Here is a 26,531-nt window from a genome sequence, read left to right as displayed (position 1 = left end):
AACACCCTTACCTAGGTCACCTCCCTAATCCAGTGTAAAGGGAGTTTCCCTGGGGTGTGGCCTACACCACCTTTTATCTCTCAAGAGATAAAAGGGAAAGGAAAGTGAGCAGAGAGGAGGACCTCGTACCACCAAGAAAGCAGTGCCCAGAGCAGAATGCATCCTTTGGATCCAGGGCCCCCGAGAAGAGACACTCCTAGTCTGGGAGAAAATTGATGAGAAGACTGACAGAGAAAGAAAGCCTCCCCCCGGAAGCTGACACACTGAATTTAGACTTTCAGCCTACTTTACTGTGAAGAAATAAATTTTTCTTTGTTAAAGCCACCCACTTGTGGTATGTCTGTTATAGCAGCACTAGAGGACCAAGACAATGGGGGACAACTGAGAAGTCTATAATCTTTATAAGCATGAGGACTAACGTGAGGGCAAGGAAGCCTGGTGGTGCAACAGTTAAGTGCTCAGCTGCTAAGCCACCAGCAGCTCCATGGGAGAAAAGACCTGACGATTTGCTTCCATAAAGATTACAGCCTAGGAAGCCCTATGGGGCAATTCTACTCTCTCCTACAGGATTGTTCTGAGTCAGAATTGACTCCATGGCACCCAGCAACAGCAAGGAGAGGGCACAGATAAAGTGTCCTCTGGATCCCAGAATTCAGTGAATTAAACCTGGTATTAAATATTAGGAATGGTAAATGGCTACTTCGGGTAGAAAGAGCCCTGGTGGCACAGGTTAAATGCTCGGTTACTAATTGAAAGGTCAGCGGTTGGAATCCACAAGCCACTCCATGAGAGAGATGTGGCAGCCCAGTCCCTTAAAGATTATAGCCTTGGAAATCCTATAGGGCCATTCTGCTCTGTCCTATAGGGTCGCTATGAATTGAAACTGACTCAACAGCAACAGATTTGGTTTGAACTTTGTGTATTGGTTTGCAAACCCAGTACCCTTAAATCAAACCAAACCAAATCCATTGCTGTTGAGTGGATTCCGACTCACAGAAACCCTGTAGGACAGAGTAGAACTGCCCCATAGGGTTTCCAAGGAGCAGCTGGTGGATTCGAACTGCGACCTCTTGGTTAGCAGCTGAGCTCTTAACCACTGTGCAACCAGGGCTCCTAGAACTAGTTAAACTTATAAATAGGTTTAAAAGGATTTAGAGAAATTAAGGTGTCTCCTTAACTTTTTGAAGTCTACACAATGAAAAACAATCCTGCTCTTGTACTAATTACCTCCTGGTGACAGAGACAGGCTACAGGATGAGATAAAACTTGTGTCTTCTGATGGGTGCGGCTGTGTGTGTGTGTTTGTGAACGTAAATGTGTTTTAATAAGAATATTATCTATTTATTTGATCAAGCTTAGATTATTTACAACATTGTGTTGCTAGTAATTCACGTTTGTCAGTCTGTTTGCCATGGGGTGGCTTAATTCATTTAGTGTTTTCCCACAAGCCCAGGAATTTTTAGAAAGAAATGCACTGTCTCATAAAGCAAGTCAATTCTGGAATTGTTATTTCTGTATTTCAGGGTTGCTCTCTCTAAGATTCAGAGACATCTGGTCACGTTCCTATGAGAGCCCCTTCCTGCTGTCACAATAGTTCTGGGAGCAGCAATCAGGAGGAGCAGAGTTTGCCCTGTGGATACCCCTAATGATGTCAGAGACTCTTCTTAAAGTGACCAGGTCAGAGGAAGCCTTAAGCTAGCCACAAATATTGAGTTGTTTTGAACAAGTCTCCTCCTAAAACTACCATTTCTGTCTGTGTTTCTACCAGTGACGTAACATGTCTGAAACACCCACCTGTCCAAGGCATCATGGGAGTTATGCGGGTTGAGCACCACCCTACCATAATTTTCATCTCTGCAGAGAAATAACAAATCATGTCACATAAGAAGTGAGAACAGTATTTGGTAAGTGCAGAACAAATGAAAAAGGCAAGGAGCTCATAACTTCTGACAAGGTTAATTCACTTTAGTGCAAGCATACAAACACAACTGTTTATTTTAATCAGTCACCACTTGACAAAGCAGGGCACAAAAGAAACAAGTATGTCAGTACAAATGATGGTTATTCTAATTTATCCCGTGAGATTTCTACATGATTCAACAATGGAATGAGTCTGTTTTTTTTTTTTTTTTTTTAATCAGGGTGTGGGAACATGAGGCTATCTACTTTTTATATATTATCTTGTTGGTATCGAGGTGATTCTGACTCATGGCGACCCCATGTGTTACAGAATAGAACTGCACCATACAGTTTTCTTGGTTGTAATCGTTACTAAAGCAGATCACTAGGCCTTTCTTCTACAGTGGGTTTGAACCACCAACCTTTAGCCTAGTAGTCTAGTGCAAACCATTTGCACCACCCAGGGACCTTTGTATATGTTCGAAGGATCTTTTTCTACTGGAAAAAGCTTTCTACCAATATATATTAAATTTAATGAGGTCCATTATGTCTGGACAATTTTATTTGATGTACTTGACAGTTTCTCTGACACACAGCAGGGAAATACGTACCAGTATTCGTATAAAAGGAGACTGATCATTCCCAGGAGACATAGCCTATTTTGAACTATGAAAATACATAGTGTACCCCATTTGTCCTTAAAGTAACACTATAAATTAGGCAGGGAAGACAATGTACATAAAATCTAATACATAGAATCCCAAAGCATGTCTTTCTCACTTTGTACAACGAATCTGAAAGCACAGGCAATTTTAGGAAATGTCAAAACATGTAGTAGAGGCTTTGGATTTGAGCCAAGGCAGAGAGTAAGTACCTGAATCTTTTTCATGTCGACCCAACCAAACCTGAAATACCACGTTTCCCACAGTTCTGCTCTACTAACGTTACTCAACACTCTGTAACCATTTTTTAATAAAGCTCTAAAAGAACTGTAGTAGACAATTAGAAAAAAAGATTAACAGGAAACTAAATGCCAGCAAATACATGCCTTGCAAGATCCCAAGGGAACTTTTTCCATCTCACTAGGTAGCCCTTCCTGAAACTCCTGAGAGAGTGGCAGGCACCAGGCAGCCTTCTTCCCTGAGGGATAGAAACCATAACACACAGCCCAGAGCTGAGCCAGTGGGAGTGCAGGAAGCACCAGGGCCAATTTTCCCCCATTCAGCAGCTGCCGTGCCATCTTAGCTGGCTTCCCTGGGCCTTTTAAGGAGGCATGCCTGGCATAAAACTCTCACTCCTAACCACTCTTATTTGTCTTAGACATCCTTATCTTCACCCGTTGTGTAAATACTCACAATCCAAAATTTATACCTGCATTTGACATCACTCTAACACTACGGAGATACAGAAATGCTATATTGGGCTCTGACAGAAGCAATAAGTATTACTTCATAAAAGTGAATAATTGCCAATAATGTTAACTCCAAAAGAGCCTTGGTGATATAACTGTTAAGCACTTGGGTGCTAACCAAAAAGTTGGCGGTTCAAACTTGCCCAGAGGCTCCATGGGAGAAAGACCTGGTGAGCTGCTCCCAGAAAGATCACAGCCAAGAAAATCCTATAGGACAGTTCTACTCTGTCACATTCTATGAGTTGAAACCAACTCGACAGAACCTAACAACAACAACAGTGCAAACTCCATAAGTTAGTGTGATTCTCTACCTACCCTGATATTCCCTTAAAATAGTAACATTTAATATAAGCAGGAGTTATAATATATACATTTTTATTTAACAGTCACAAGTATGTTTCTCAAATAACCCTATACGGACAGTTTTGTAGAAAGTAATGCAGGGTTTCTCCGCCTCAACACTATGGACATTTTGGCCTGGTTAATTCTTTGGTGTGGGGGCTGTCCAGTGCATCTAAGGATGTTTAGCAGCATCAGGTTTGTTTTGGTTTTAGCAGCATCCTTGCCTCTACCCACTAGATGGAAGGATAGCTCCCCAGATGTGTCAACCAAAAATATTTCCAAATATTGCCAAATGTCCGCTGAAGGGAAAAATTGCCCCCAGTTGAGAAAATGGAATCATGGAAAAAGATTGGCCATGTTAAAATCTCAACTCCACCACTTACTAGGTGTGTGCCATTGGAAAAGTTACTTAACTTCTCTGAGCCTCAGATTCCTCTTCTGTAAAATGAGGCTATAATACCTACTTTGAATGGTTGTTGTGATATTTAGTGTTGGGTTGTTAAAGTACCTAGCATCAAACCGGACACATAAGAGAAAATCAGGAAATGTATGCATATGTATACATATAACATATAATAATTATTTACTCGGGTTGGACACACATCTCTTGTAAACCTATATTGGCAATGTAGCCATAGTTTTCAGGATATTTCAGCACATAGATAGTATAACCAATGCTTGTATCATGCAGACAAAACTTTCTTTGTAGCAAAAGTCTTCCCTTACAAAATAATGCCACCACATTGACCAAACTTCCAATACCTAGAGGTATATGATGAGCCGTGATGGTCACAGTGGTTAAAGTGCTCAGCTACTAATGGAAGGGTCAGTGGTTCAAACCTACTAGCTGCTCCGTAGGAGAAAGATGTGGCAGTCTGCTTCCTTAAAGATTTACAGCCTTGGAAACCCTGTGGGGGAAGTTCTACTCTGTCCTGTAGGGTAACTAGGAGTCAGATTCACTCTATAGCAGGGGGTATCTGGCCACTTGGGACTAGAGTGGCCTGGGAACTTATATCCATGTGTTCAATTTGATTTGTGCATATAGAAATTTTAGAGAAATTACTATTAAATGTATAAATTTGGAATCATATTAGTAAGCATTTATTTCTGCTAAGAAGGAACCCTCATGGCGCAATAGTTAAGTGCTCACCTACTAACTGAAAGGTTGATGGTTCAAACCCACCCAGCTGCTCCATGAGAGAAAGACCTGGTGATCTGCTCCCATAAAGATCACAGCCTAGAAAACCCTATGAGGCAGTTCTATTCTGTCACATGGGGTCACTATGAGTCAAAAATTGACTTGACAGCACCTAAAAACAGCAACAGCAAATTTCTACAGACATAATCAACATGCTTCAGTAATTGTCTTAGCATGGATTAAGTGCTACGTTTTTAGAAACTGGAAACTCATGTTTTCAGTTTACCAAGTAAGCACAAACATCTATTCTAGGCAATAACCTTGAAATACTGCTCTTTCTCACTACTGACACACATTCTCTTAAATATGTAGGATATTAAAAATGAGAGAGGTATTTTTGAAAATTTAGTGTAATCAATGCACTCTTACTATACTTTGCCAAACATTGGGCAGCACAACCAAGTGTGTTAGAAGGAAGGTATTTGCTTGTCAGATGGTACTCTATACGCATCCACCCACCCACCCTCTACACCCCCTTACTTTTCCTCTTCGGGATGTTTCTTTATCCAGCTGTTATCCTGTAAGAAAGTCCTTTTTTTGTTCACTTCTTGAGAGCCCTGTTGCCTCAGCATGGTTCCTTGAGCGGCACTCTTCTTATCTGTCAAAAGAAACGTGAGAAATGGAGAGATGCAGTATCATGGAATGGGGTGTGGGTTCCTTGGCTTGAGCATCTTCAGAGTCACATCTGATTGGCCAGCATCAGTATTCTAGGCTGCCAAGCTCAGTACTAATTCATGGTAGGGCTCACTGACAAGAAAGAACAAATCCATATCCAGTCATCAGCGATAACGTACAGAACTCTTCAGGTGCTCAATGAAACTGCCAGCACAGATCACGGGCCCCGTCCAGCTCCAGGAATGTGGAACCAGAGGCTGAGATAAACCCAGCCAGGGCTTACTGGGTTGGCCATTTTACTCAATAAGAAGGTCCCAGAAGTACTCACAGGGCTGTTTTTAAAGCACTTAGTAAATAATAGTCAATAAGTCATGGTGCACTGGATTACAAGTAACTTATATACTTCTTTGACCCTGTGGGAGCCAGAAGCAAAGAGCCCATCCCCTAACACAAACACCCAAAAAGTGCATTTTTGTTGACTAAAAAAAAAAAAAACTTTGAATTACAATTACATAGCTAAAAGTTGTAGCACTCTTACTTTTTTCTTAGGCCTAACATTAGAAATGCTAATTAAATTAGACTATTGCTTCTAAACAGTCAAAATCTATATTAAAGAATTAGGACCTTTTCGTTGTTTTTTTCCCAGATTTTTAAGTTTTCTGAGTAACAGAAACCTCATATACATTACCATGTCCTGTGGGAGTCGTTTTTCTCATGGTGAGATTTGACATGCTGCCGTCCAATAAGGATCTAAAACAAAAATGGGGTAGGGGAAGGATACAACAATGATTCTCCGAATTTACATGTAACAGTTTCATGGCTAACTGAGACACATTTTTCAATGGCATTGACCAAGTCACATGGTCTGTGATAATGAATACATGACATGAAGTATCTCAAAGAATCTGAATTTAACGATTTCAACCTACTTACTTTACAGATGAAGAAACAGATGCCCAGGGCATTTACTGTCATCAATGTCAGACAACATGCAATTAGCTGAATCAAGCCATCAATTAATTTATTCAATCAATTGATGTTTTGAGTGCATACAATGTACCAGGCACTGAATTAGGAGCTGTATACAAAATGATGAGTGAGATAGTTTCTGGTCTTGATCAATGGGGAGAGAGATACGGGTCTTTACAGCACACTGTGAAGAGCACCCTAAGAAGGATGTGTGCAATGACCAGTAAGCACCAAGAAGGTACATTTGGCCAGTACTGGATCCAGCAGCCAGGACCCTATTGTCCCTGCCATTGTCCTTCACGACTTGTCTTAAACAAATCACACTGCCCTAGGTGGGCAAAGAATACTGACCATTTCCTTTCTCAGGATCAATGTTGCTTAATTCCTTTAAGGTGTTATAAAAACAAGTTATGATTTTCTGATTCCTGGGTTATGCTGTGGACAAGGCCCAGGGCTCAACGTATAGCCAGCATCATTCTTCCTTCCCACCTTATTTTCTGCTTGTAAAGCACCTGCCTATGTATGGTTACCATAGCCCACATAACATCATCATTAAATTTATTAAATATTTGCCTCGGAAAAAACCAGCTCAGTTCCTCTGATTTTCAATGGAATTGGTTCTTTGATTCCAAATTATTAAAAGGCAGATAAACAAACAGGGTCCATCTAATGATAGTAATGACTACTGATATTTTGAAATATTTTTAATGAGCCCTGCTAATGGGATCAGGTCTTCAAAAAATATCTCAGTCTGGTTAAATTTCATGGCTATAATATACCCACTGCACAAAGATTTCTTTCTCTGATATTATCATGCACACATGACTTTTTCCAGTACCTAGCATGTTGACTGAGGAGCAGGCAGGATTTTTTTTTTTCTGCCCCCAGAATGTATCAGTGATATCCAACTTAAACCAAGAGACAGATGACCAGTGGACCAGTGGACTTTCAAGCCATTTTCAGTCATCATTCTTCATGATGTCCCCCTCCTAAGTTATTACTATACTTTGTAACTTCTTTCATACTAAAACCAAAAAACCCTTTGCCACTGAGTTGATTCCACTCAAACCAGGGCTCCTTTCTTCCATACTAGGAAGTTATTGCCTGCATACTAACTTCCATACTAGGAAGTTATTGCCTGCAATATTCCAGAAAGGATTTATGTTGCCCAAAGAGGTAGATAGAAATTTTTAAAAAAACGAACTAACAACAACAACTGGAAAGATGTCCAGTAAATACACATTCTCTTTCTTTGCAACTCTGTTCTCAGGCATTTCTACCAATTCCCTCTACCTACTTCACTTCCCAGCAATGTGGGTACTTTTTGAGCCTGGAGGCCTGGAGTGAACATACTTCATTTAGTGTAACTGGGTAGAGTATTCTGCTGGGGCCCTGAGGGCTGGAGAGACAGTATTTCTAGCCCACGCACACTCAGAGAAAAAAAAAAAAAGTTGAGTAAAATTTTATTGTGTTGAGCTCAATCCAAGAGCATGACTTCACCAGGAACACTTTGTTCTTCCCCAGTGAGGTCTTTCACTGATTGTCTGGCCTGCTAGGTTGTTCTCTGAGAAGCCAGACTGAACCCAGGCCACTAGTGTGTAATTAGAAGGGAAGCAGCTAGACATGTAGAAGTCACAGATCTGGTGAAACATTAGCTTTTGTAGACAACTACCTCATGGGAAAGCCTGAAGCTCCTTAGCCATGACCAACCATTACCGTTAAGACGTTAAGGAGTTGAGGTGAATCACTGTCCCAGTTTGCCCGTGACTGAAAGATTTTTCCAGCACCACATTATAACTTTTGTGGATGCTAGGTACTTTTGCCTTCATGGAGCCCTTCCTCCACATACATATATACAAAATAAAAATTACATTTTATGATTATATTATTTTAAAGATGAATATAGTCCAGGCTGTATTTTTTATTATATATTCATTATTATTATATTCATTTTTTCTTCTGATGTTAAGAAGAATTAAAATCAGACATTTTTGTGGGTCTCTAAAAGCATCGTGGAGTCTCTGGATGGTGCAAACAGTTAACACACTCACCTTCTAACCGAAAGGTTGGAGGTTCAGGCCCACCCAGAGGCACCTCAGAAGAAAGGCCTGGTGACCTAATTCTGAAAAATCAGCCATTGAAAACGCTATGGAGCAGAGATCTGCTTTGACACACACAGGGTTGTCATGAGTTGAAGTCAACAGCAACTGGATTTTTGGATTAAGAGTATCGTGGGCCCTAGACACTGTGCCAACTCTGCCTAATGGATAAGTCAGCTCTGGGGTTCCCTGAGTGTGGGACTCTGAGTTTTAAAATGGGAAAGTCACCTTGGTGGGGTATTATTTCCTTTGCAGAATCCATCCAGCCAACCAGAGTATGAGACACTGGAGACAGCATTAGATTTCAAGTCAGAAAGTGCAAGTTCTAGGCCCAGCTTTATTACATTCAGGTAATAATGAGACTAATAAAACCAGCATCTACCGGTACTTCAGAGTTTACTGTGATGAGAAAATAAGTAATGTATACACAGGCCACATTCTGATAAAGTACAAATGCTATTCAGATTTAAGGCAATGTTATCAGATAGCTGCCTATAGGTATACTTTGAGGGTTGTAAAAGCTACCACTTTTGCCTCCTACTTGAAAGTATGTCCTGCAGAAATCTGCCATAAAATGTGAAGTGGTAAAGATAAATCCTTTAGATTAAAAAAAAAAATTGCCGTTGAGTAGGCTTCAACTCATGACAACCCGTGTGTGTCAGAGTAGAACTGTGTTCCACAGGATTCTCAGTGGCTGATTTTTTAGAAGTAGATCTTCAGCCCTTGTGCGTCAGAGCTCTCTGTGGGGTTAGGCCAGAGCTAAATCAGCCAAGGCCTCATCCGTGCTCAGCCCCTTCCCCTCCCCTATCCATCCTTTGCTCCCTTTCTCCTGAGGGTACACCCTCAATACACCCTGTTGTTGTTGCCACTGTGTGCCATCGAGTCGATTCCGACTCATAGCGACCTATAGGACAGAGTAGAACTGCACCCATAGGGTTTCCAATGAGCAGCTGGTGGATTAAAACAGCCAACCTTTTGGTTAGGAGCTCAGCTCTTAACCACTGCGTTACCAGGGCTCCTGGGGACCCAAATCCTGCCTAGGCAACTGCTTCTAGGGAACCCAACCTAAGGCAAGGACTCACAACAAATATGATTAATATTGACCATTATCTTCACAAAGACCAAAAGCTGTTCACAACACTAATAGCTGAGAGTCTGAAGGTCTCAGTGGACCAGTCTTTGGAGTTCGAAAAATGCAGATTTTTTTTTTTTTTTTTTTTTTTTACTTTGGGTATGTTACTAGCTCATTTCCCTCATCTATAAAATGAGACGAAATAGGGCTATTGTGAGGATAAATGTGATCACATATGTAAACAGAGAGAGATTTATCTCAAGGAAATGGCTCACACAGTTATAGAGGCTGGCAAGTAGCAAGTCCGTGGGTCAGGAGAAGCTTCCAGCTTCTCTTTCTCACTGTGCAACAAACAAGCAGAAGCCACACAAATGTGCCAAACGTACATATTGAAAGATATCCTAATTTAACACTGTTATCTCTTGATCAGACCCCAATTCCCGTTATTGGTTTGGAAACAGGGTCACCCTATTGTACCAGTACCACCAGTTCCAGTGGCGTTAATTCTGACTCAGGGAGGTCTCTTATGTATCAGAGTAGAACTGTGTTTCATAGGGTTTCCAGTGGCTGGTTTTTTAAAGTAGATCACCAGGCTTTTCTTCTGAGGTGCCCCTGGGTGGACTCAAACCTGTATCCTTTCGGTTAGCAGCTAAGCATGTCAATTGTTTGCACCACCCAGGGACTCCTAGCTGTAGCACAGAAAAAAGAATAATGATTGTCAAGCTAGAAAGCCGCAGGTTGAGTTCCAGCTTTGCCTCTCTGAGTCTCTGTCTCTACCTCTACAAAATGGGGGTTTTATTGATCTAAAAAGGTTGTTATTGAAACTGAATGAGACAATGCTTTAAAAATTATAAATTACTATAGAAATGTTAAGTATTATTACTGTCTAAACTCCCCTCCTCATCCAGAAGGGCCTTAAGAAGTAGTAGAAGGAGCCTGGTTTGGAAGCAGGAATGAGGTGGGATACAAGTAGGATAAGGCAAGCCAAGGAAGGTCTAAATCAGCATCTATATGGGTTGGTAGAGACCTACATACCATAGAAGTGGCAATAAAATAAAAACTGAGGTGCTCAGGGAATGTAGGTGAGTTCATTGGAAACTATTGCTATAGAGCATCTCAGAGACTCTAGAGTGGAACCAGTAGGAGTTTATAGGATACCAAAGGCTAGTTACTGGCAGAGAGAAAAAGGTTAAGAGCCATGAGCTTGTTTGAATGTCCTATGTCATTTGTTCTTGTTTAACCAGGCCTTCTGGAGATTGCTTAGCTATCAAAGGCATGAAAATATCATACCCTTTAGCAGGATGTTGGGTCTGATTAGGGGCAACCCTGAGACTAAGGCCAAAAAAAAGATATCCATTTTCCTCTATCCAGCTCTCTTCACAAAGTGCCGATGATCTAAGAATCCATCAAGATTTAACCCATTCCATCACTGGTCCCCAACTGTAGCTGCAAACCTTTAGCGGATTGGGGATGGCCATAGTGGGGAGTTAAGGGCATGTGGAACAGAGTTATTGCAAATCCTGCACTCAGTATCCAAGCATTTTTTATTAGTGGAGTACAAATCATTAAATCAATCACAGACTTTTGTCAACGAATAAATAACTGAAAATATAACTAGTTTCACATGTGGGACCACATGAGTGATGGTGGTGGTAATTATAAAAAGAAATTTTCATGCTCGAAAGATTAGTAACCACTGCTCTAGATCTTAGGGTAAGTATTATTTTTCATTTTATTATGGTAAAAAAAATGTATATATATATAACATAAAAGTTGACATTTTAACCATTTTAAGCGTACAATTCAGTGGCATTAATTGCAGTCACAATGTTGTGACACACACATCACCACTATTTCCAAAAGCATTTTATCACCTTTAACAGAAACTCTGTACTCATTAAGCAATAAATCCTCATTTCCCTCTGCTCCCAGCCCCCTGTAACCTCGAATCTATTTTCTGTCTATAAATCTGCCTATTTGAGATATTTTATATAAGTGGATTCATATAATATTTGTCCTTTTGTGCTTGGCTATTTCACTTAGAGTAACATTTTCAAGGTTCATCCATGTTGTAGCATGTATTAGACCTTCATTTCTCTTTATGGCTAAGTAACAATCCATTGTATGGATATACCATATTTTGTTTATCCATTCATTTGTTGATGGACATTTGTATTGTTTTCACCTTTTGGCTGTTGTAATTAATGATACTATGAACATTGATATACAAGTTACCTGTTTGAGTTGTTGCTTTCAAATTGGGGGGGTATATACCCAGGAGAGAATTGCTGGATCACGCGGTAATTCTATGTTTAACTTTCTTGAGAAACTGTCAGACTTGTGATAAATTTTTATTTTTAGATTGTTTCCAGAATGTTATACCCTTCCTCTTTTAAATTAAAAATGGAAGTGGGATTGTTATCAGCTTTTTTTTTTTTTTAATTTTGAGATTTGACTTGAACTTTTGGGGGCATCAACAGAGCCCTGTTCAAAAGAGAGAGGTAAGAGGAAAGACCCAGTTGTGGGTGATGTGAAGGTTTCTAAACAGGAGAATGCGGCAAACTGCTTGTTGCCTGTCTAATGTCTCTTCTCCCATTCTCCCTTGTTGATAGCTGAAAATCACATTTTTCAGCCTCCCTTGCAGCTATAGGGAGACATGTTTATAGTTCTGACTATGAAGATCTAAGTGGAAGTCACAGTAAAACTTGTACTTTGTGCTTTACCCTTCTCTGAACTAAGATGCCATGCAAAACATAGGAGCATGGACTACAGACAACCTCTTGAATTGGCAATGTTAAAAATAAATGTAGCAAAAACTTAATTTTATGAATTTTTTTAAGGAAATAATTTATTTCAGGGACCGAGGTTTTCTTGAATTTCAAATTTGCTCAACACCCAAATGATGAACTTCAGTAGCCTACATTCAGCCAATAAGACTTGTTTCTATCATCCTTTTGTTTCATTCTCATCAAGTTTTTAACTTCTCACAAGAAAGATGAAACTATAACCTAGGATCCTCAAAATGGTGTTGTTTAACAGCCTAGCAATGGCAGACATCAGGCATTTTAAATATGGAAGACTTTATAGGAAGAGATGTGTGAAAGCCACCTCTAATATACTGGAACTATAAAGACACTGCTCTTCAAAGTGTTGAATGCTTAAGTTGAAGACTCTAGTATGAAATCATGATGCCAGACTACATAAGGATAGAGGATAAAAGAAACCTTTCCAACTACTGGCCCATCTTTTATTTCTTTTTTTTTTTGGTCAAACACTGGAAAGAGATGATTATTTTCACTCACTACCTATAACCCTCTGCCCAAAAAACAACTGCCTTAGATTATAGATGAAATCATTCTCCTTAAAGTTCTGAATCACAAAATTGACCATCTTACCACTTCATTCTGGATGCATTTGAAACACCCCGTTCCTTTAATTTGTCTTCTTTCTGGCTTCTCATCTCTGTTATGATCTTTCTCAACTTCCTTCAGTATTTTCTCTTTTAATAAAAGCACTTGTCTTGGGGACATTTATGGCCATTAAATAACCCACTCTTCCCCAACCCCACCTCAGCTCTGCCTCTCAACTAAGCCACAACCTTCATCTTTTGGGTTCTTTCTGCATAAAGAGCTCTTAGACGTTCCCTTTCTCCTCTTCTCCCACCCAAGGACAAATTGCCTCTTGACCTACCTAATATCCTTACTACTCCCTACTAACTCTCTCTTAAGAAAGACTTTGTGAGTAAAGAAACTGGGATGGGGTGGTTCAGAGAGAAAAAAGAATAGAAAAAGCAAGGCAGGCAAGGGAAAAAAATACAGAGCAGAAAGTAAAGTAAGGAATTAGAGGATGAGAGAAGAGAAAAAAACAAGAGAAACTTTAACTCTGACCACTGATATTTATTGAGCTTGGCTTTTATATATACTATCTCATTGGTGGTGCAGTGGTTAAGCACTCAGCCATAACCAAAAGGTTGGCAGTTCCAATCCACCAGCCACTCTACAAGAGAAAGATGTGGAAGATCTGCTTCCATAAAGATTTACAGCCTTTGAAACCCTGTGAGGCAGTTCTACTCTGTCCTATAGATTTGCTATGAGACAGAATCAACTCAAGAGCAATGGGTTTGATGTTCTGATTTTTTATCTCATTTAAGCCTCACATAACAGTTTAAGGTTGATTCTGTTATTATCCTCATTCTTTGCCTCTGTGGTCCTTGGGTAGTGCAAATAGTGAACACACTTGGCTGCTAACCAAATGATTGGAGGTTTGAGCCTATCCAGCACTTCAGAAGAAAGGCCTGGTGATCTACTTCCAAAAAACTGTCATTGAGAACCCTGTGGAGCAGAGTTCTACTCTGACATATATGGGTTGCCATGAGTCAGAATCAACTCAACAGCACCTTGTTCTATATCTACATGAAACTTCATGACAAATGATTCCAATGAAATCAGAAGTCTATGTGCAGAAGGCTGGGGTAGGAGCTGGCCATGTGGGCAGTGGTGCAACCAGTCGTCCCTGAAGAGAGTCTTAGGATGAGTAGCTTGCCTGGGGTTACATAGCTAGTGAAGTGCACAGGTGGGCCTGACATCAAAGCCCCTGTTCTTAACTATTCTGTCCAGAGCCTAAAAGGGACTAGGCTGAAAAAAAGAAGTGGGAGGTGAAAAAAAATAGTGTTCCCCTCATGGTAGAGATCCATGATGGACCCCAATCAACCTCAGCTTGGACCAGGCTTTCTTTGATACTAAAGTATCATAAGATCAGAATAGAGTGAAAATTGGATAGTTTAATTACCCTAAAATCCTCCAATAAATTTATTAAGCTTCTAATATACATAGGTAAATTGGTATCTTGAGAGAAAATACCAAGTGTGAATAGTTGCCTAGGCTAAATATCTAGAGTGAAAGAAAGTATTAAAGAGACAAATAAGGAAAGCAATACAGCAAAAATGCCTAGAAAATGGTATATGTACATGCCCTGGTGATGTTCACCTTTGTATGTGAAAAAGTTGAGCTTTTTTGACAGTGCCATACTCACTAGTATTTTTTTTTTTCAACAATCAGTGGAAATGGGAGAACTCTCAGAACTGGAAAATGGCCAATGTTATAAAACCATTTTCAATAGAAAGAAAAAAGGGTCTAATAATTACAAACCAATAAACAGATGAGTTATCTTCAGGAACATAAATAGAACCATCAAACGATTAACTGTCACCTAATTTTTTTTTTTTTTTTTTAATAAGGAAACCCTGGTGGCGTAGTGAATAAGTGCTAAGGCTGCTAGCCAAAGGGTCAGCAGTTCGGATCCACCAGGAGCTCCTTGGAAACTCTAGGGGCAGTTCTACCCTGTCCTATACGGTTGCTATGAGTTGAAATTGACTTGATGGCAATGGGTTTGGTTTTGGTTTTAAGAAGACATGAAATATTCTGTGAGAAGAAAACCACTAGCACCTCATGAAATGTAAATGTTAACAAGTCAATTTTGAATTAATTTTTAAAAGACTCTCCCAGACACTGACAACAATGTTTAGCCTGCAAATGCAGTGTAGAAGGAAATCCAAAAACTATCAGACTGGAAAAGACTCATTTAGCCTGTGAAACTGGCCATTTTTAAGTCATCCTTCTTTATAGTCTGAGCCTCAGCACAGGGAAGCTTGCTTGCTGACTGAACCAGGGTTCAGAAAATGGCAGGAATGAAGTCAGATATCTGTGTGTTACCAATTTCCTGAGTCTGATAATACCCCCTCATCAAAGTTTTTTGGAATCCCCAGGTGGTGTAAACGGTTAACACACTCAATGGCTTACACAAAAGGTTGGCAGTTTGGGTCCACCCAGGGGTACCTCAGAAGAAAGGTTTGGTGGTCTACTTCTGAAAAAATCCGCGATTGAAAGCCCTACGCAGCACACGTCTACACTGACACACATAGGGTCACAATGAGTTGGAGTCAACTCAACAGCAACTTGTTTATCAAAGTTTGTCACCGTTACTGCTTTTAATATGTGGCTTTCACCTGCTCTTATTTCTACCACCTGTCTTTTTTATAAAATGACAACATCAAGTGTTAGCATGAATTGAATTCTACTCTCTGGGACAATTATTTATTTCATTTGACAAAAGACACTGGTTCTATATTCAGTAATAAAAGTGTTTTCTGATAAAAATTATCTATCAGCTGAACCCTTATGGGCTATCTCCAGTTCTAGCTGGAAATTTTGACTACGATTAGCCAAATACACGTTGTTGTTACTAGTTGCTGTCAAGCTGATTCTGATTCATGGCTACCCCACGTGTTCAGTGCTAACTGCTCCATAGGGTTTTCAAGGCTGTGACCTTTTTAGAAGCAGATCGCCAGGCCTGCCTTCCAAGGTACCTCTGGGTGGGTTTGAACCATGAACTTTTTGGCTATTAGCTGAGAGTTTAACTGTTTAATTAAAAATAAATACTTTATTATATTTTATATTCACAACAGCTCTCCGATGTGGTCAATCTTTAGCCTAATGTCACATAGTATTTCAATAGCTTCCTTCTCTGTACGTTAGTAACACGTTCTCATTATTAAAAATTTGGAAAATACCAAAAAAAAAAGCATTAAGAAGAAAAAAAAAAATGAGACAGCTTTCATCAATCACTGTTATTTTCTTCCAGAATTTTTCTTTGCCTATTAGATCCTACTGATACATATTTTCCTAATGGCACTTAAATTATTTAAATTATTATTAATTGTACAGCTGTAAGGAGCCCTGGAGGCATAGTGGTTAAGAGCTTGGCTACTAACCAGAAGGTCAGCAGTTTGAATCCATTAGCCGCTCCTCAGAAACCCTATAGAGCAGCTCTACCCTGTCCTACAGGGTTGCTATGAGTTGGTATTGACTCGATGGCAATGGGCTTTTTTTTTTTTTTGGTACAGCTATAAAATGTTCTATCTTATGAATTTAGCCTAAAATGTAATTCTCCCCTTGTTTCTAATAAACCAAAAAAAAAAAAAAAAAAAAAACCCAGTGCTGTCGAGTTGATTCTGACTCATAGCGACCCTATAGGACAGAGTAGAACTGCCCCACAGAGTTTCCAAGGAGCGCCTGGCAGATTCCAACTGCTGACTCTTTGGTTAGCAGCCATAGCACTTAACCATTACTCCACCAGATTTTCCTTGTTTCTAATAATATCACACAAAAATCTTTGACCACATCTCTGATTATTTTCTTACGATAGATCTCTAGAAGTGAAAGGGTAAAACTTCTAAAAAGTTCTTGATCCCTATTGTTAAATTTCCTTCCACAAATCTTATACTAGTTCATACTCCACCGGTAGCATATTAACATCCATACATTTGCCAGCACTTAGGCTTATCATTTATTAATGTGTCTAACAATTTAATAAGTGAAAAAAGGATAATTTTACTTTAATCTGTATGCTTTACATTTATTGGCTATTTTATTTCTTATTTTATATATTGTCTGTTGATGTTTATTGTCTATTTTCCCACTAGTATGTTGGTGCTTTTCACACAGTTTTTTTTTTGTTTTCTTTGTGTATAAGAAGCATTCATCCTTACATCACCAGTTTTTTATTCATCCTTACATCACCTACTAATTCTAATTTTATTTAAATGTTTAACAAGAGTTTTTAATCTTGTATTCTCTATCGTTCCTTTTGTGATTTATTCCACTCTAAAAATCTCTGTATACCATCCATGAAGCTTCTCTCTGACCTCAAAATCCAATCAATCACCAAGTCTTACAGTTCTACTCCTAAATATCACTTGATTCTCTTTCCGCTGCCCCCTCCCTAATTCAAGCTACCATAATCCCTTGACTATTTTAACAGCTTCCCAGCTGTTATCCCAATCTCTAGATTTACTCTCTTCAAATTCATTCTCCTCATTGATGCCAAAGTAGTCACCATCTTGTTTAAAACTCTTCAATAGCGCTCATTTTCTGTCAGGATAAGATCTAAATTTTTCAGAAGGCTTACAAGGCCATACCCTCAAACTTATTTTTCCCCACTCCCCACTCCTCACTCAAATTCTAGTTTCAGCCAAAATGAGTCATTCAGTTCCATGAGGGCTCCATCTTCTTTATCACTGCCAGACTTTTGCTTATTCTATGCCCCATGCCCAGAACATTCTTCTTTCTGAGCTTCCCCAACTCCTCACTTTCTTTTCAGGAAAGATTTCTATTCATCCTGTAGGCCACAGGTTAGATGATATATCCTCCTAGAAGCATTCTGTGACAACATCACAACCTTTGCACCCCCCTCCTCAGGCTGAGTCAGGGACCCTCCTGTGTGCTCAAGTAGCAGAACATATTTCCCCATAACAACAATCACTATACATACGGCCCACTTGTCTGTCTGATTGCTCTTCCCCCCACTCACAATATGTGTGCTTGCACTCACGCCCCTCCCCCGCCACACACTGTAAATCTTGAAGTCAGTGACCAAGCCTATCTTCTCCGCCATTATATTTCCAGAACTTATAGAGCGTCTGGCACATCATTATTTATAAAGGAATATTTGTTGAACAAACTTGAGATTTAATATTTACACATATTTTCTTCTAATTTAAAAAATATTTTAATGCTATATAGAAGCGTTAATCATATGGATTTACTTTGAAAGTGATGCAATGAATTTCTTCCCCATTGATATATTATTCCTCCTTTGTCACATATTAAATTCTTATATATTCTAGGATATATTTCATGGCTCTCTGTTCTGTTCCAGGAATCTTAGTGTCTTGTAATAGAAACATACTATTTTATTGTTTTCTAAAAACACATTTGAATATCTTACAGTAAAAAGTACCCTGCACTAGTTTCCTTTTTAAAAAAAATTTCATTAGCAATTTCCACTCATTTCTTTCATGCAGATTATGTTTGAAATCATTTTCACAGGTTCCAAAATAGATATTTCACTGGAGCTTTTGATTGGAACACTTAAATGGTTGGAAAGAGCTGACATTTACAACATCCAATCTCTCTACCCAGAAACAGTACTTTAAAAAACTCTTACTCAAGAAATCTTTCATGTCTTGCAGTAAAATTTTGTGATTTTCTTCATATGGTTTCTACATCTTTCTTACGAAGATTTTTTCCAGGTATTTTACATTTCTCTGTGCTTTTTTGGGTTTATTGTTAAAAAGTCTTATATGTTGTTGTTGTTCTTAGGTGCCATAGAATCAGTTCCAACTCATAGCAGCCCTACGTACAACAGAACAAAACACCGCCTGGACCTGCACCATCCTCACAATCGTTTCTGTGTGTGAGCCCATTGTTGTAGCCACTGTGTCAATTCATCTTTTCGAGGGTCTTCCTCTTCTTCATTGACCTCCTACTTTATCAAGTGTGATGTCCTCCTCCAGGGACTAGCCCCTCCTGATAACATGTCCAAAGCATGTGAGATAAAGTCCTGCCATTGTCACTTCTAAGGAGCACTCCGGCTGTACTTGTTCCAACACCCTAATTCAAAGGCATCAATTCTTTTTTGGTCTCCCTTATTCATTGTCCAGCTTTCACATGCATATGAGGTAATTAAAAATATCATGGCTTGGGTCAGGCTCACCTTAGTCTTCAAAATGACGTCTTTGCTTTTCAACACTTAAAAGAGTTCTTTTGTAGCAGATTTGTCCAATGCAATACATCATTTGATTTCTTGATTGCTGCTTCCATGGGCGTTGATTGTGGATCCAAGTAAAATGAAATCCTTGACAACTTCAATATTTTCTCCATGAATCATGATGCTGTTTATTGGTCCAAATGTGAGGATTTTTGTTTTATTTATGTTGAAATATAATCGGTACCAAAGGCTGTAATCTTTGATCTTCATCAGTAAGTGCTTCAAGTCCTCTTCTATTTCAGCAAGGAAGGTTGTGTTATCTGCATATTGCAAGTTGTTAGTGAGTCTTCCACCAATCCTGATGCCCATTCTCCTTTACACAGTCCAGCTTATCAGATTATTTGCTCAGCATACAGATTGAATAAGTATGGTGATTGAATAAGTATATATATTTATGTGTGTGTGTTATAAACTATGCATATTATTCAGCAAAAACCAAAAACCAGACCCATTGCTGTCATGTCGATTCTGACTTATAGCAACCTTATAGGACAGAGTAGAACTCCCCGTATGGTTTCCAAGGAGTGCCTGGTGAATTCAGACCGCTGACATTTTGGTTAGCAGCCATAGCTCTTAACCGCTACACCACCAGGGTTTCAGCAAGAATCTTAAATTTTCTTTTTTAATCTTCTGGTAAGTGCTCTGAGATAGGTCCTGTCATGAAATGTAGGGGGGCTTGAGGTTCCCAAGGTTAAGTAAGTTACCTTTGGTCAAAAATGGGGTCTGGTTCAAACCCAAGTCTATTGGGGTTCCAACCTCCTGCACATTTTTCTATAAGAATGTTTTTTCATACTTGTATGCACGGTCTTTGTAACGATAGGAGAGAGAGTTCTGGGGAAAGGTGGGAGGAAGCAGAGTGGTAGAGACAGTTTTCTCCAAAGCCTGTGAACTAAAATTAACTCTCCATACAGTTGTATCATGTTTATCTCCGAAAACTGTGGTCTACAGTTTACAATCTGCCCCACGAGGTTCCATCTAAAGGAACTTTAATAGCATTTTAGGGCCAGGGAAACGTCTACAAATTTAATAACATTTTAGGTTCAGGGTCTAGAAACACCTAATAAATTATTTAGATCCTTTAGAGTTCTCAAGTACACAATTATAACGAGCATTCAGGACTACTGGCCTAGAAGTAAGCCACTTGTCATTTACTGGGTAGCTGTAAAATGCACTATCCCAATTAGTGGTCACAATAAAAGAATTATGCATATCCTTAGAAAGTTTAGCAACTAACGTAAAATGCAAGTCTAACACGTGTAGCTGTCATTTGACAAAGCATCCATTTGAGGAAGGGCCTCTCCTAAATTTTAGACTCACATGGATCTGTACAATGTAAACCGGAAACACTTAAGGAGCATTGCTGGCAAAGACTTTTGATTCATAAGAGGAGGTTTGGCAACTGCAGACGGGTACATAGCAATTAATACATAAAACCCTCATGCCAAAGTCCTCAGCATGAGAAAACAGAAAATGATCAACCAATTGCCTGGAAGCAGGATAATAAAAGGGAGAAGCTGTATGGAACCCACAGACATTTCCCTTGGAAGGGAGGATTTTATCATGTCCCTCTTAAGGAATGCTTGGAGTTAATGGCTGAATTATATGGTATATTATCAGTTAAAGAATGTTTGCCTAAGTTCACTGCTTAGAAAATTATGTGCAGTTCATTCCACAGTATGAGTTCAGTCATTCAAAACATAACCTCTTTGTTTGATTTACAAAATCCCCAGGAAAAGGAATCTGTTAGTTATTTCAGTCAATTCTGGTGGTCAGAGAAGGCAGCCAAGTAAGCAGCACCTACAGAATGATAACTGAGGTGAGGGATGTTCCCCATTGGATATACCACACCCTACACACATACCAGACAACTGCCTTAATGAGGAGCTAAGAAGTCCTGGGATTAAAACCCCATAAATATAATAAATAACAAGATTCCACAAGCCCCAAACTAAAAAATGTATCCTATTGTGATAGTCATACCTTACACACTGTAATGATACTTTCAAAAATTACTGAAATTCTTGAAATTTTAAGAAAAAGAAATTCTCATTGCCACGTCAACTGCAGTCCTTTCATAAGGATGGAATACAGCTCCTTTATTGCTATCAGATATTTTATGTAGAAGAAAATTGAAAGATCATTAAGACAATTCAGTAAAGCAAAACCAGGTAGTCTGGCTTCTCATTCTGGTTCTGTTAATCTTCGATTTGGGAAGCTGCTTCACACTTACTCTATGTTTTGTTTTCCTCATCTGGAAAATTCATGAGTTAGACCAGATGAGTCAGAACCAATTCAATGGCAACTTACAACAATAACAGGCCCAATGGTCCTATGCTCCCTTCTGATGGAAAAGCTATAATGACAACTTGCATGAAGTTAAAATTTTAATACAAATCCTCATCTGTTCAGATAGACATATACCCTGACACTTAGAATGGTCTAAATGTTTTATTAAAATTTTCACTGACATCATATCGTAGTTTTTTCAAATGAACTTTTCCAATTCTTTAAATGTTGGAGTACAGCAAATACCAATATTGATAATGCAAACATCATATTTGCATTATAAACGGTGGAAACTTGGAAGGAAAAGTCAGCTTTAAATTTTACCACAACAAGGTGGGGAAAATAGCACCTGACTCTACCTTTCTATATGGCAGGTCACATTTTAGGAAAAGTAAAACTATAGTTCACAAACGCTGTACTTTAACTTTTGGATTAATATAAATGCTTAAAAGCCAAGTTGTAAATTTCTTCAGCAAACCATCACAAATTGAGCACTGAAAACATCTACAACTCCTCTAGAGCTATAGGTGGTAACTGATCCACCATGGGAAGCAATGAAAGCTCTAGCAGTTAAGGCCGAGGCCAGGTGTGGGAGGACACAGAGCTGCTTGTTGCAAACCTCCAGTGACCCCCAGGGCCTGACTCCCACAGCCCTGCATCATAAATGGAAATGGTAGAGAAAAACAGGAGTCTGACTATTCATTATAAAAGACAGTCTGGTTAAAATAACTTTTCTTATCAAAGGTCTTCCAAAACTGGTTTTTCAGGATGACGGTATGAAAATTGCCCCCATATACATTAATCACTTCCCATGTGAGAATTCAAGATATTGCATAAAGGAGTTGGCAACGTGCACCAAATCCCTGTGAGGAACAACACACCTTCATCCAGCTGCCCTGTCTTACTCCTCAGTACATTCGGCAAGAAAATGGTGATTTTCTTATGGAGGCAGGGGGCAGGAATGACAATGGAGAGGGTACAGGTTTGGCATCTTTCTCTGACAGCTCAGTGACCTGCAGTGATTTTTAGCCAAGTATGACTTATCCATCAAACAGTAGAGTTTAAGAGATCATTTCACTGAAACCATCGTCTCTAAAAACAGGGAGGGCCTTTAAAAATGTTTTCATATTCACTTGAGAAACTAAAGCAGCAATTCTAATCCCTGGCCTTAAAGAATTTACTATCCCGTGTGTGACAGCTTTCGCCAGCTGACAGCTCCCACACAGAGGCTCAAACAGGCTCTCATTCCCGTGATGCCTGGAAATGTATAAAAGGGCCAAGAAATTAAAAGCGGTGAGATCTTAAAAGCACAACAAGTTGATGAGGAGAACATCTTCGTGGAGGCTGTCAAAGCTTAATTGGAAAAAAAGACAAAGGCACTACAGTAAATTCTAGTTTCAACCATTTGAAAAGAAAGCAGGCAAAGTTACACAAGTAAAGCAGATGTATTTATGCTCACAGATATAATTCAACTTACCTCTCGCGTGAGCAGAAAACTGGGGCTTTTTGGCTCAACAGGTGGATCCAGCTGAAACTAATGTTTAACTGGCGTTTACTGAGTGGAGTTTCAATCCCCACCTGCTGCATTAATGAACAGCGCAGAGGCTGCTGCTTCCGAGGCTGAGTCACTCAGGGAGGAGGTGGGTGGCGTAAAAGAGGGTGTCACCTTGTACAAATACCAATTCAATTAAAACAGTCTCACTCCTGAACCTCCTGTCTTCATTAAATTCTTTATATAATTTATGGCCTTATTTTACAAAAAAAAAAAAATCTACTCCTGTTACCACCCTTTTAACAGACTTTTACCAACATCACTGTTGAGGTGGCATCATAACCAACTCTCTATCTGTTCATAGTATTTGAAGGCTGGGGCACAGATACACAGAGGAAGTATACTGCTCGGAGGAAGCAAATCCCTTTAGGAAAGAAAAGTACTCAGGAACACTGGGATCAAGAAATATGGAGAATGGAATCTGTTACAATTCTACACGTGGAATATTTTGTAAAGCTATCGGAGGAAAAATATATCCTGGAGTTTAAGAATTCTGATCCTTATATTGGAATTCCTTGGTGGCACAAATGGTTACATGCTTGACTATTAATGGAAAAGTTTGGTGGTTTGAACCCACCCAGAGGATCCACGGAAGACAGGCCTGGTGATCTACTTCTGAAGGATCACAGCCTTGAAAATCCTAAGGGGCAATTCTACTCTCCACAGGTGGGGTTGCCATGAGTTGGAATCGACTGACAGATGCTGATCTGGTTTGGTTTTTTTGATTCTTATGTTAATTCACCATATATAAAAATACAAAAAGATTGCTGAAACTTCTTTTCTCTCTGACAGCAGCAGTAGACCCCAACATCAAACTCTGCTTCCCCCAAGAGAAAGGAACAACTAGTGTAGGCATCCTAGATGGAGACACCTATCACAAGTTCTGAAATGCACCTTCCATAACAGCGAGGAAGGGTTTAAAGAAGCTTAGCAAACCTGGAACATTGCTGAGAGAAGTTGGGCCATTAGAATTTCCTAAGCCATCTTTGTTCATCTACTGACGCATTGCCGTCAAGTCGATTCTGACTCATAAAGACCCTATAGAACAGAGTAGAACTGCCCCATAGAGTTTCCAAGGACCAGCTGGTGGAGTTGAACCGTTAACCTTTTGGTTAGCAGCAGAACTCTTAATCACTCCGCCACCAGGGCTCCATAGACCAACAATTAACCAAATTTTCCCAGTAAGACAGCTCCTGAAAACTACAACCCAACTGAGCTATGGCCGCGTAAATGATTATAATAAGAAGTAGAAAAATTCAGATTAGAAGGCCTGGGCAATTGTAGTACTCAATCATTAAGACATGGGAGATCACTTCGTTAATTTTCCCTTATACTGGGCTGATGAACCTGACAATCTAAAATAGAAAGTGTTCTGTGAAAGAACGTTCCCTAAAATGGAACATACACATCTAGCCAGCCCTTCTGTGGAATTTTACACATGCGAAATATTTTTAAAAGATGTTGCACCGACTTATATTACCAAAGAGAAAGATGAAAAGCAAAGGTATGACTTGACTCAGCAATAGGACTTATCCAAAATGAAGGGCCAAAACAGTTTAAGAGCCACTTTGTAGGGACAAGTGGTGACTGATGTTGTAGAATGCTTAAATGCACATTTTAACTTCCATAAAATATAGAACCAGAAAAAAAAAGTTTTTACCTTGCATTGAAGTAAAATACAGCCACCTTAGGTACATTTAAGGCTTTTGAGCTTACAAGCAATTACTTCTGCATGTAATTGAGTGTTTTTCTTACTACCAGGACATTCATACCACTAAGCCACATCAGTGTCTTTTCATTTAGAAACAAATCTCTTATGCAGAAAAAGGGCTAACTAAACATTTGGGCAAAATTCAGACCCTCTCATGCTGAACAGACATTCAACAAAAAGACTACCTAGAATTGGAAATTTCAAAGTTTCAATAGGTCGAATCAAGAATATATCTGGAGTGTAGGTAACCAAATGGGCTTGGCCTTGGTTTCACTAAGGTCTTGAGCTGGGAAGCCTTGAGCATGCTTAGAATAACTCTGGCTACACCACACCTGTTTTACTGTGAGTGTCAGAGTTCTTGAAGTTGGTTTGGAATGTCAGCTCCTAGGGACGGCTAATGTGTTTTATCTCAGGTGCCAACTCCAACTGATTGGTGGTGGCTGCCTGGAGGGAAACAAGGAGGTTTGTAAGGTATGTTTTGATTCAACAGGAGAGATTATTATCGTTGGTAACTGCTGTGGAGTTGGCCCTAACTCACAGTGGGCCCTGTGCACAACGGAACAAAACGCTGCCCGGTCCTGAGCCATCTTCATGATCAGTTGCAAATGGGACCCTAGCGATTCATCGGTTTTCGGAAGTAGATCCCCAGGCCTTTTTTCCTCATCCATCTTAACCTGGAAGCTCTGCTGAAACCTATTCAGCATCATAGGAACATACTCCTCCACTAACAGACAGGTGGTGGCTTCACATGAGGTGCACTGGCCTGGAATTGAACCTGAGTCTCCCACGTGGGAATAACCAGTGCCCCCGCCTCGATTATTAACAGGAGAGAGTGCCATGGTTAATTAGCAATGTTCACCACAGGTCTTGGATAGGGGTGTTTGCTGACCCTGCCACATAAAATAGGAACGTGGCTTTAGCTAGGTGTTGTATCTAGTAGAACAATCAGCCAAAATAAGCAATTATTTCTATATAATAATGAAAATAGCAAACATTGATATAGCACTTTCAACGTGCCAAGCATTGTTGTAGGCACTTTTCATACATTAACTAATTTAACAATTGTTAGTAAATGACTGTCACCTCAACCCAGATGGATTCCAAAACAGATCATGAAAATGCAAACAACACAAATAGGAAAAATCAACATCTCAAAGCTCTCTAATCTTTTATGTCTGAACTTTGAGAATTTAAGAGATAGAGGCCTCCTACTCTCCTCCCAGATGGAGAAAATAAGCATTGTGTGCATGTGAAAACAAAAGAGATATCATTAGGGTGATAATTACAGAGGTGAGGAAAGACAGATGCGGAAATTAATGAATTACTGCTAGAGTAGTGCTTGCGCTGTGGTGCTTAATGGGTATTAATGGCTCTAGCAATGCAGACCAATGAGGAGCGGAGCAGAGAGCCCACAGGAGCCTGAGTTCCATTTGCATTTGTTGTACAGACTCACTATTCACCATGGGCAGGTTTCTTATCCCTTGTGCCTGAGTTCTTCTTGGCACAGTGAGACTGATGATACCCATCTCCTTACCAACTGGACTGGTCTCAATGAGGATATCAGGTTTTTTTTAATCAGGACTCCAAACCTGTCTCCTCTATAGACAACAATCAGGAGGACCCAGCCCTGAGTGGCTGAGGCATCCTGAGTCTCTAAGCTCCAAACAGGAAACTACCCTTGCCCAAGGAAACCAGCAGAAATTAGGCATGGTTGATGACGATCATCACCATCATGATAAAAATAATAACAACAGGCAGCAACAACAACAGC

The 26,531-nt window shown here is 39.6% G+C and overlaps 1 protein-coding gene across 1 annotated transcript in view; it reads right to left on the bottom strand.

Moving 5' to 3' along the window:
• The window catches only part of SCEL (sciellin), a 117,439-nt gene extending 94,320 nt beyond the window's left edge, over window positions 1-23,119 (bottom strand). Inside the window, exons 1-4 of the mRNA XM_049853056.1 lie at window positions 22,975-23,119; window positions 6,154-6,215; window positions 5,331-5,448; window positions 1,795-1,854 (exon numbers count right to left, since the gene is read on the bottom strand). Of these exons, the coding sequence (XP_049709013.1) occupies window positions 1,795-1,854; window positions 5,331-5,448; window positions 6,154-6,215; window positions 22,975-23,084 (350 nt within the window). The 5' untranslated portion in view covers window positions 23,085-23,119. The remainder of the gene's footprint in view (window positions 1-1,794; window positions 1,855-5,330; window positions 5,449-6,153; window positions 6,216-22,974) is intronic.
• Window positions 23,120-26,531: the final 3,412 nt, after the last annotated feature.

Source organism: Elephas maximus, chromosome 14 (genome assembly GCF_024166365.1).
Source record: "Elephas maximus indicus isolate mEleMax1 chromosome 14, mEleMax1 primary haplotype, whole genome shotgun sequence".
Classification (NCBI taxonomy): domain Eukaryota; kingdom Metazoa; phylum Chordata; class Mammalia; order Proboscidea; family Elephantidae; genus Elephas; species Elephas maximus.
Note: the sequence above shows the minus strand (reverse complement) of the source record. Positions and strands in the feature narration are given on the sequence as shown.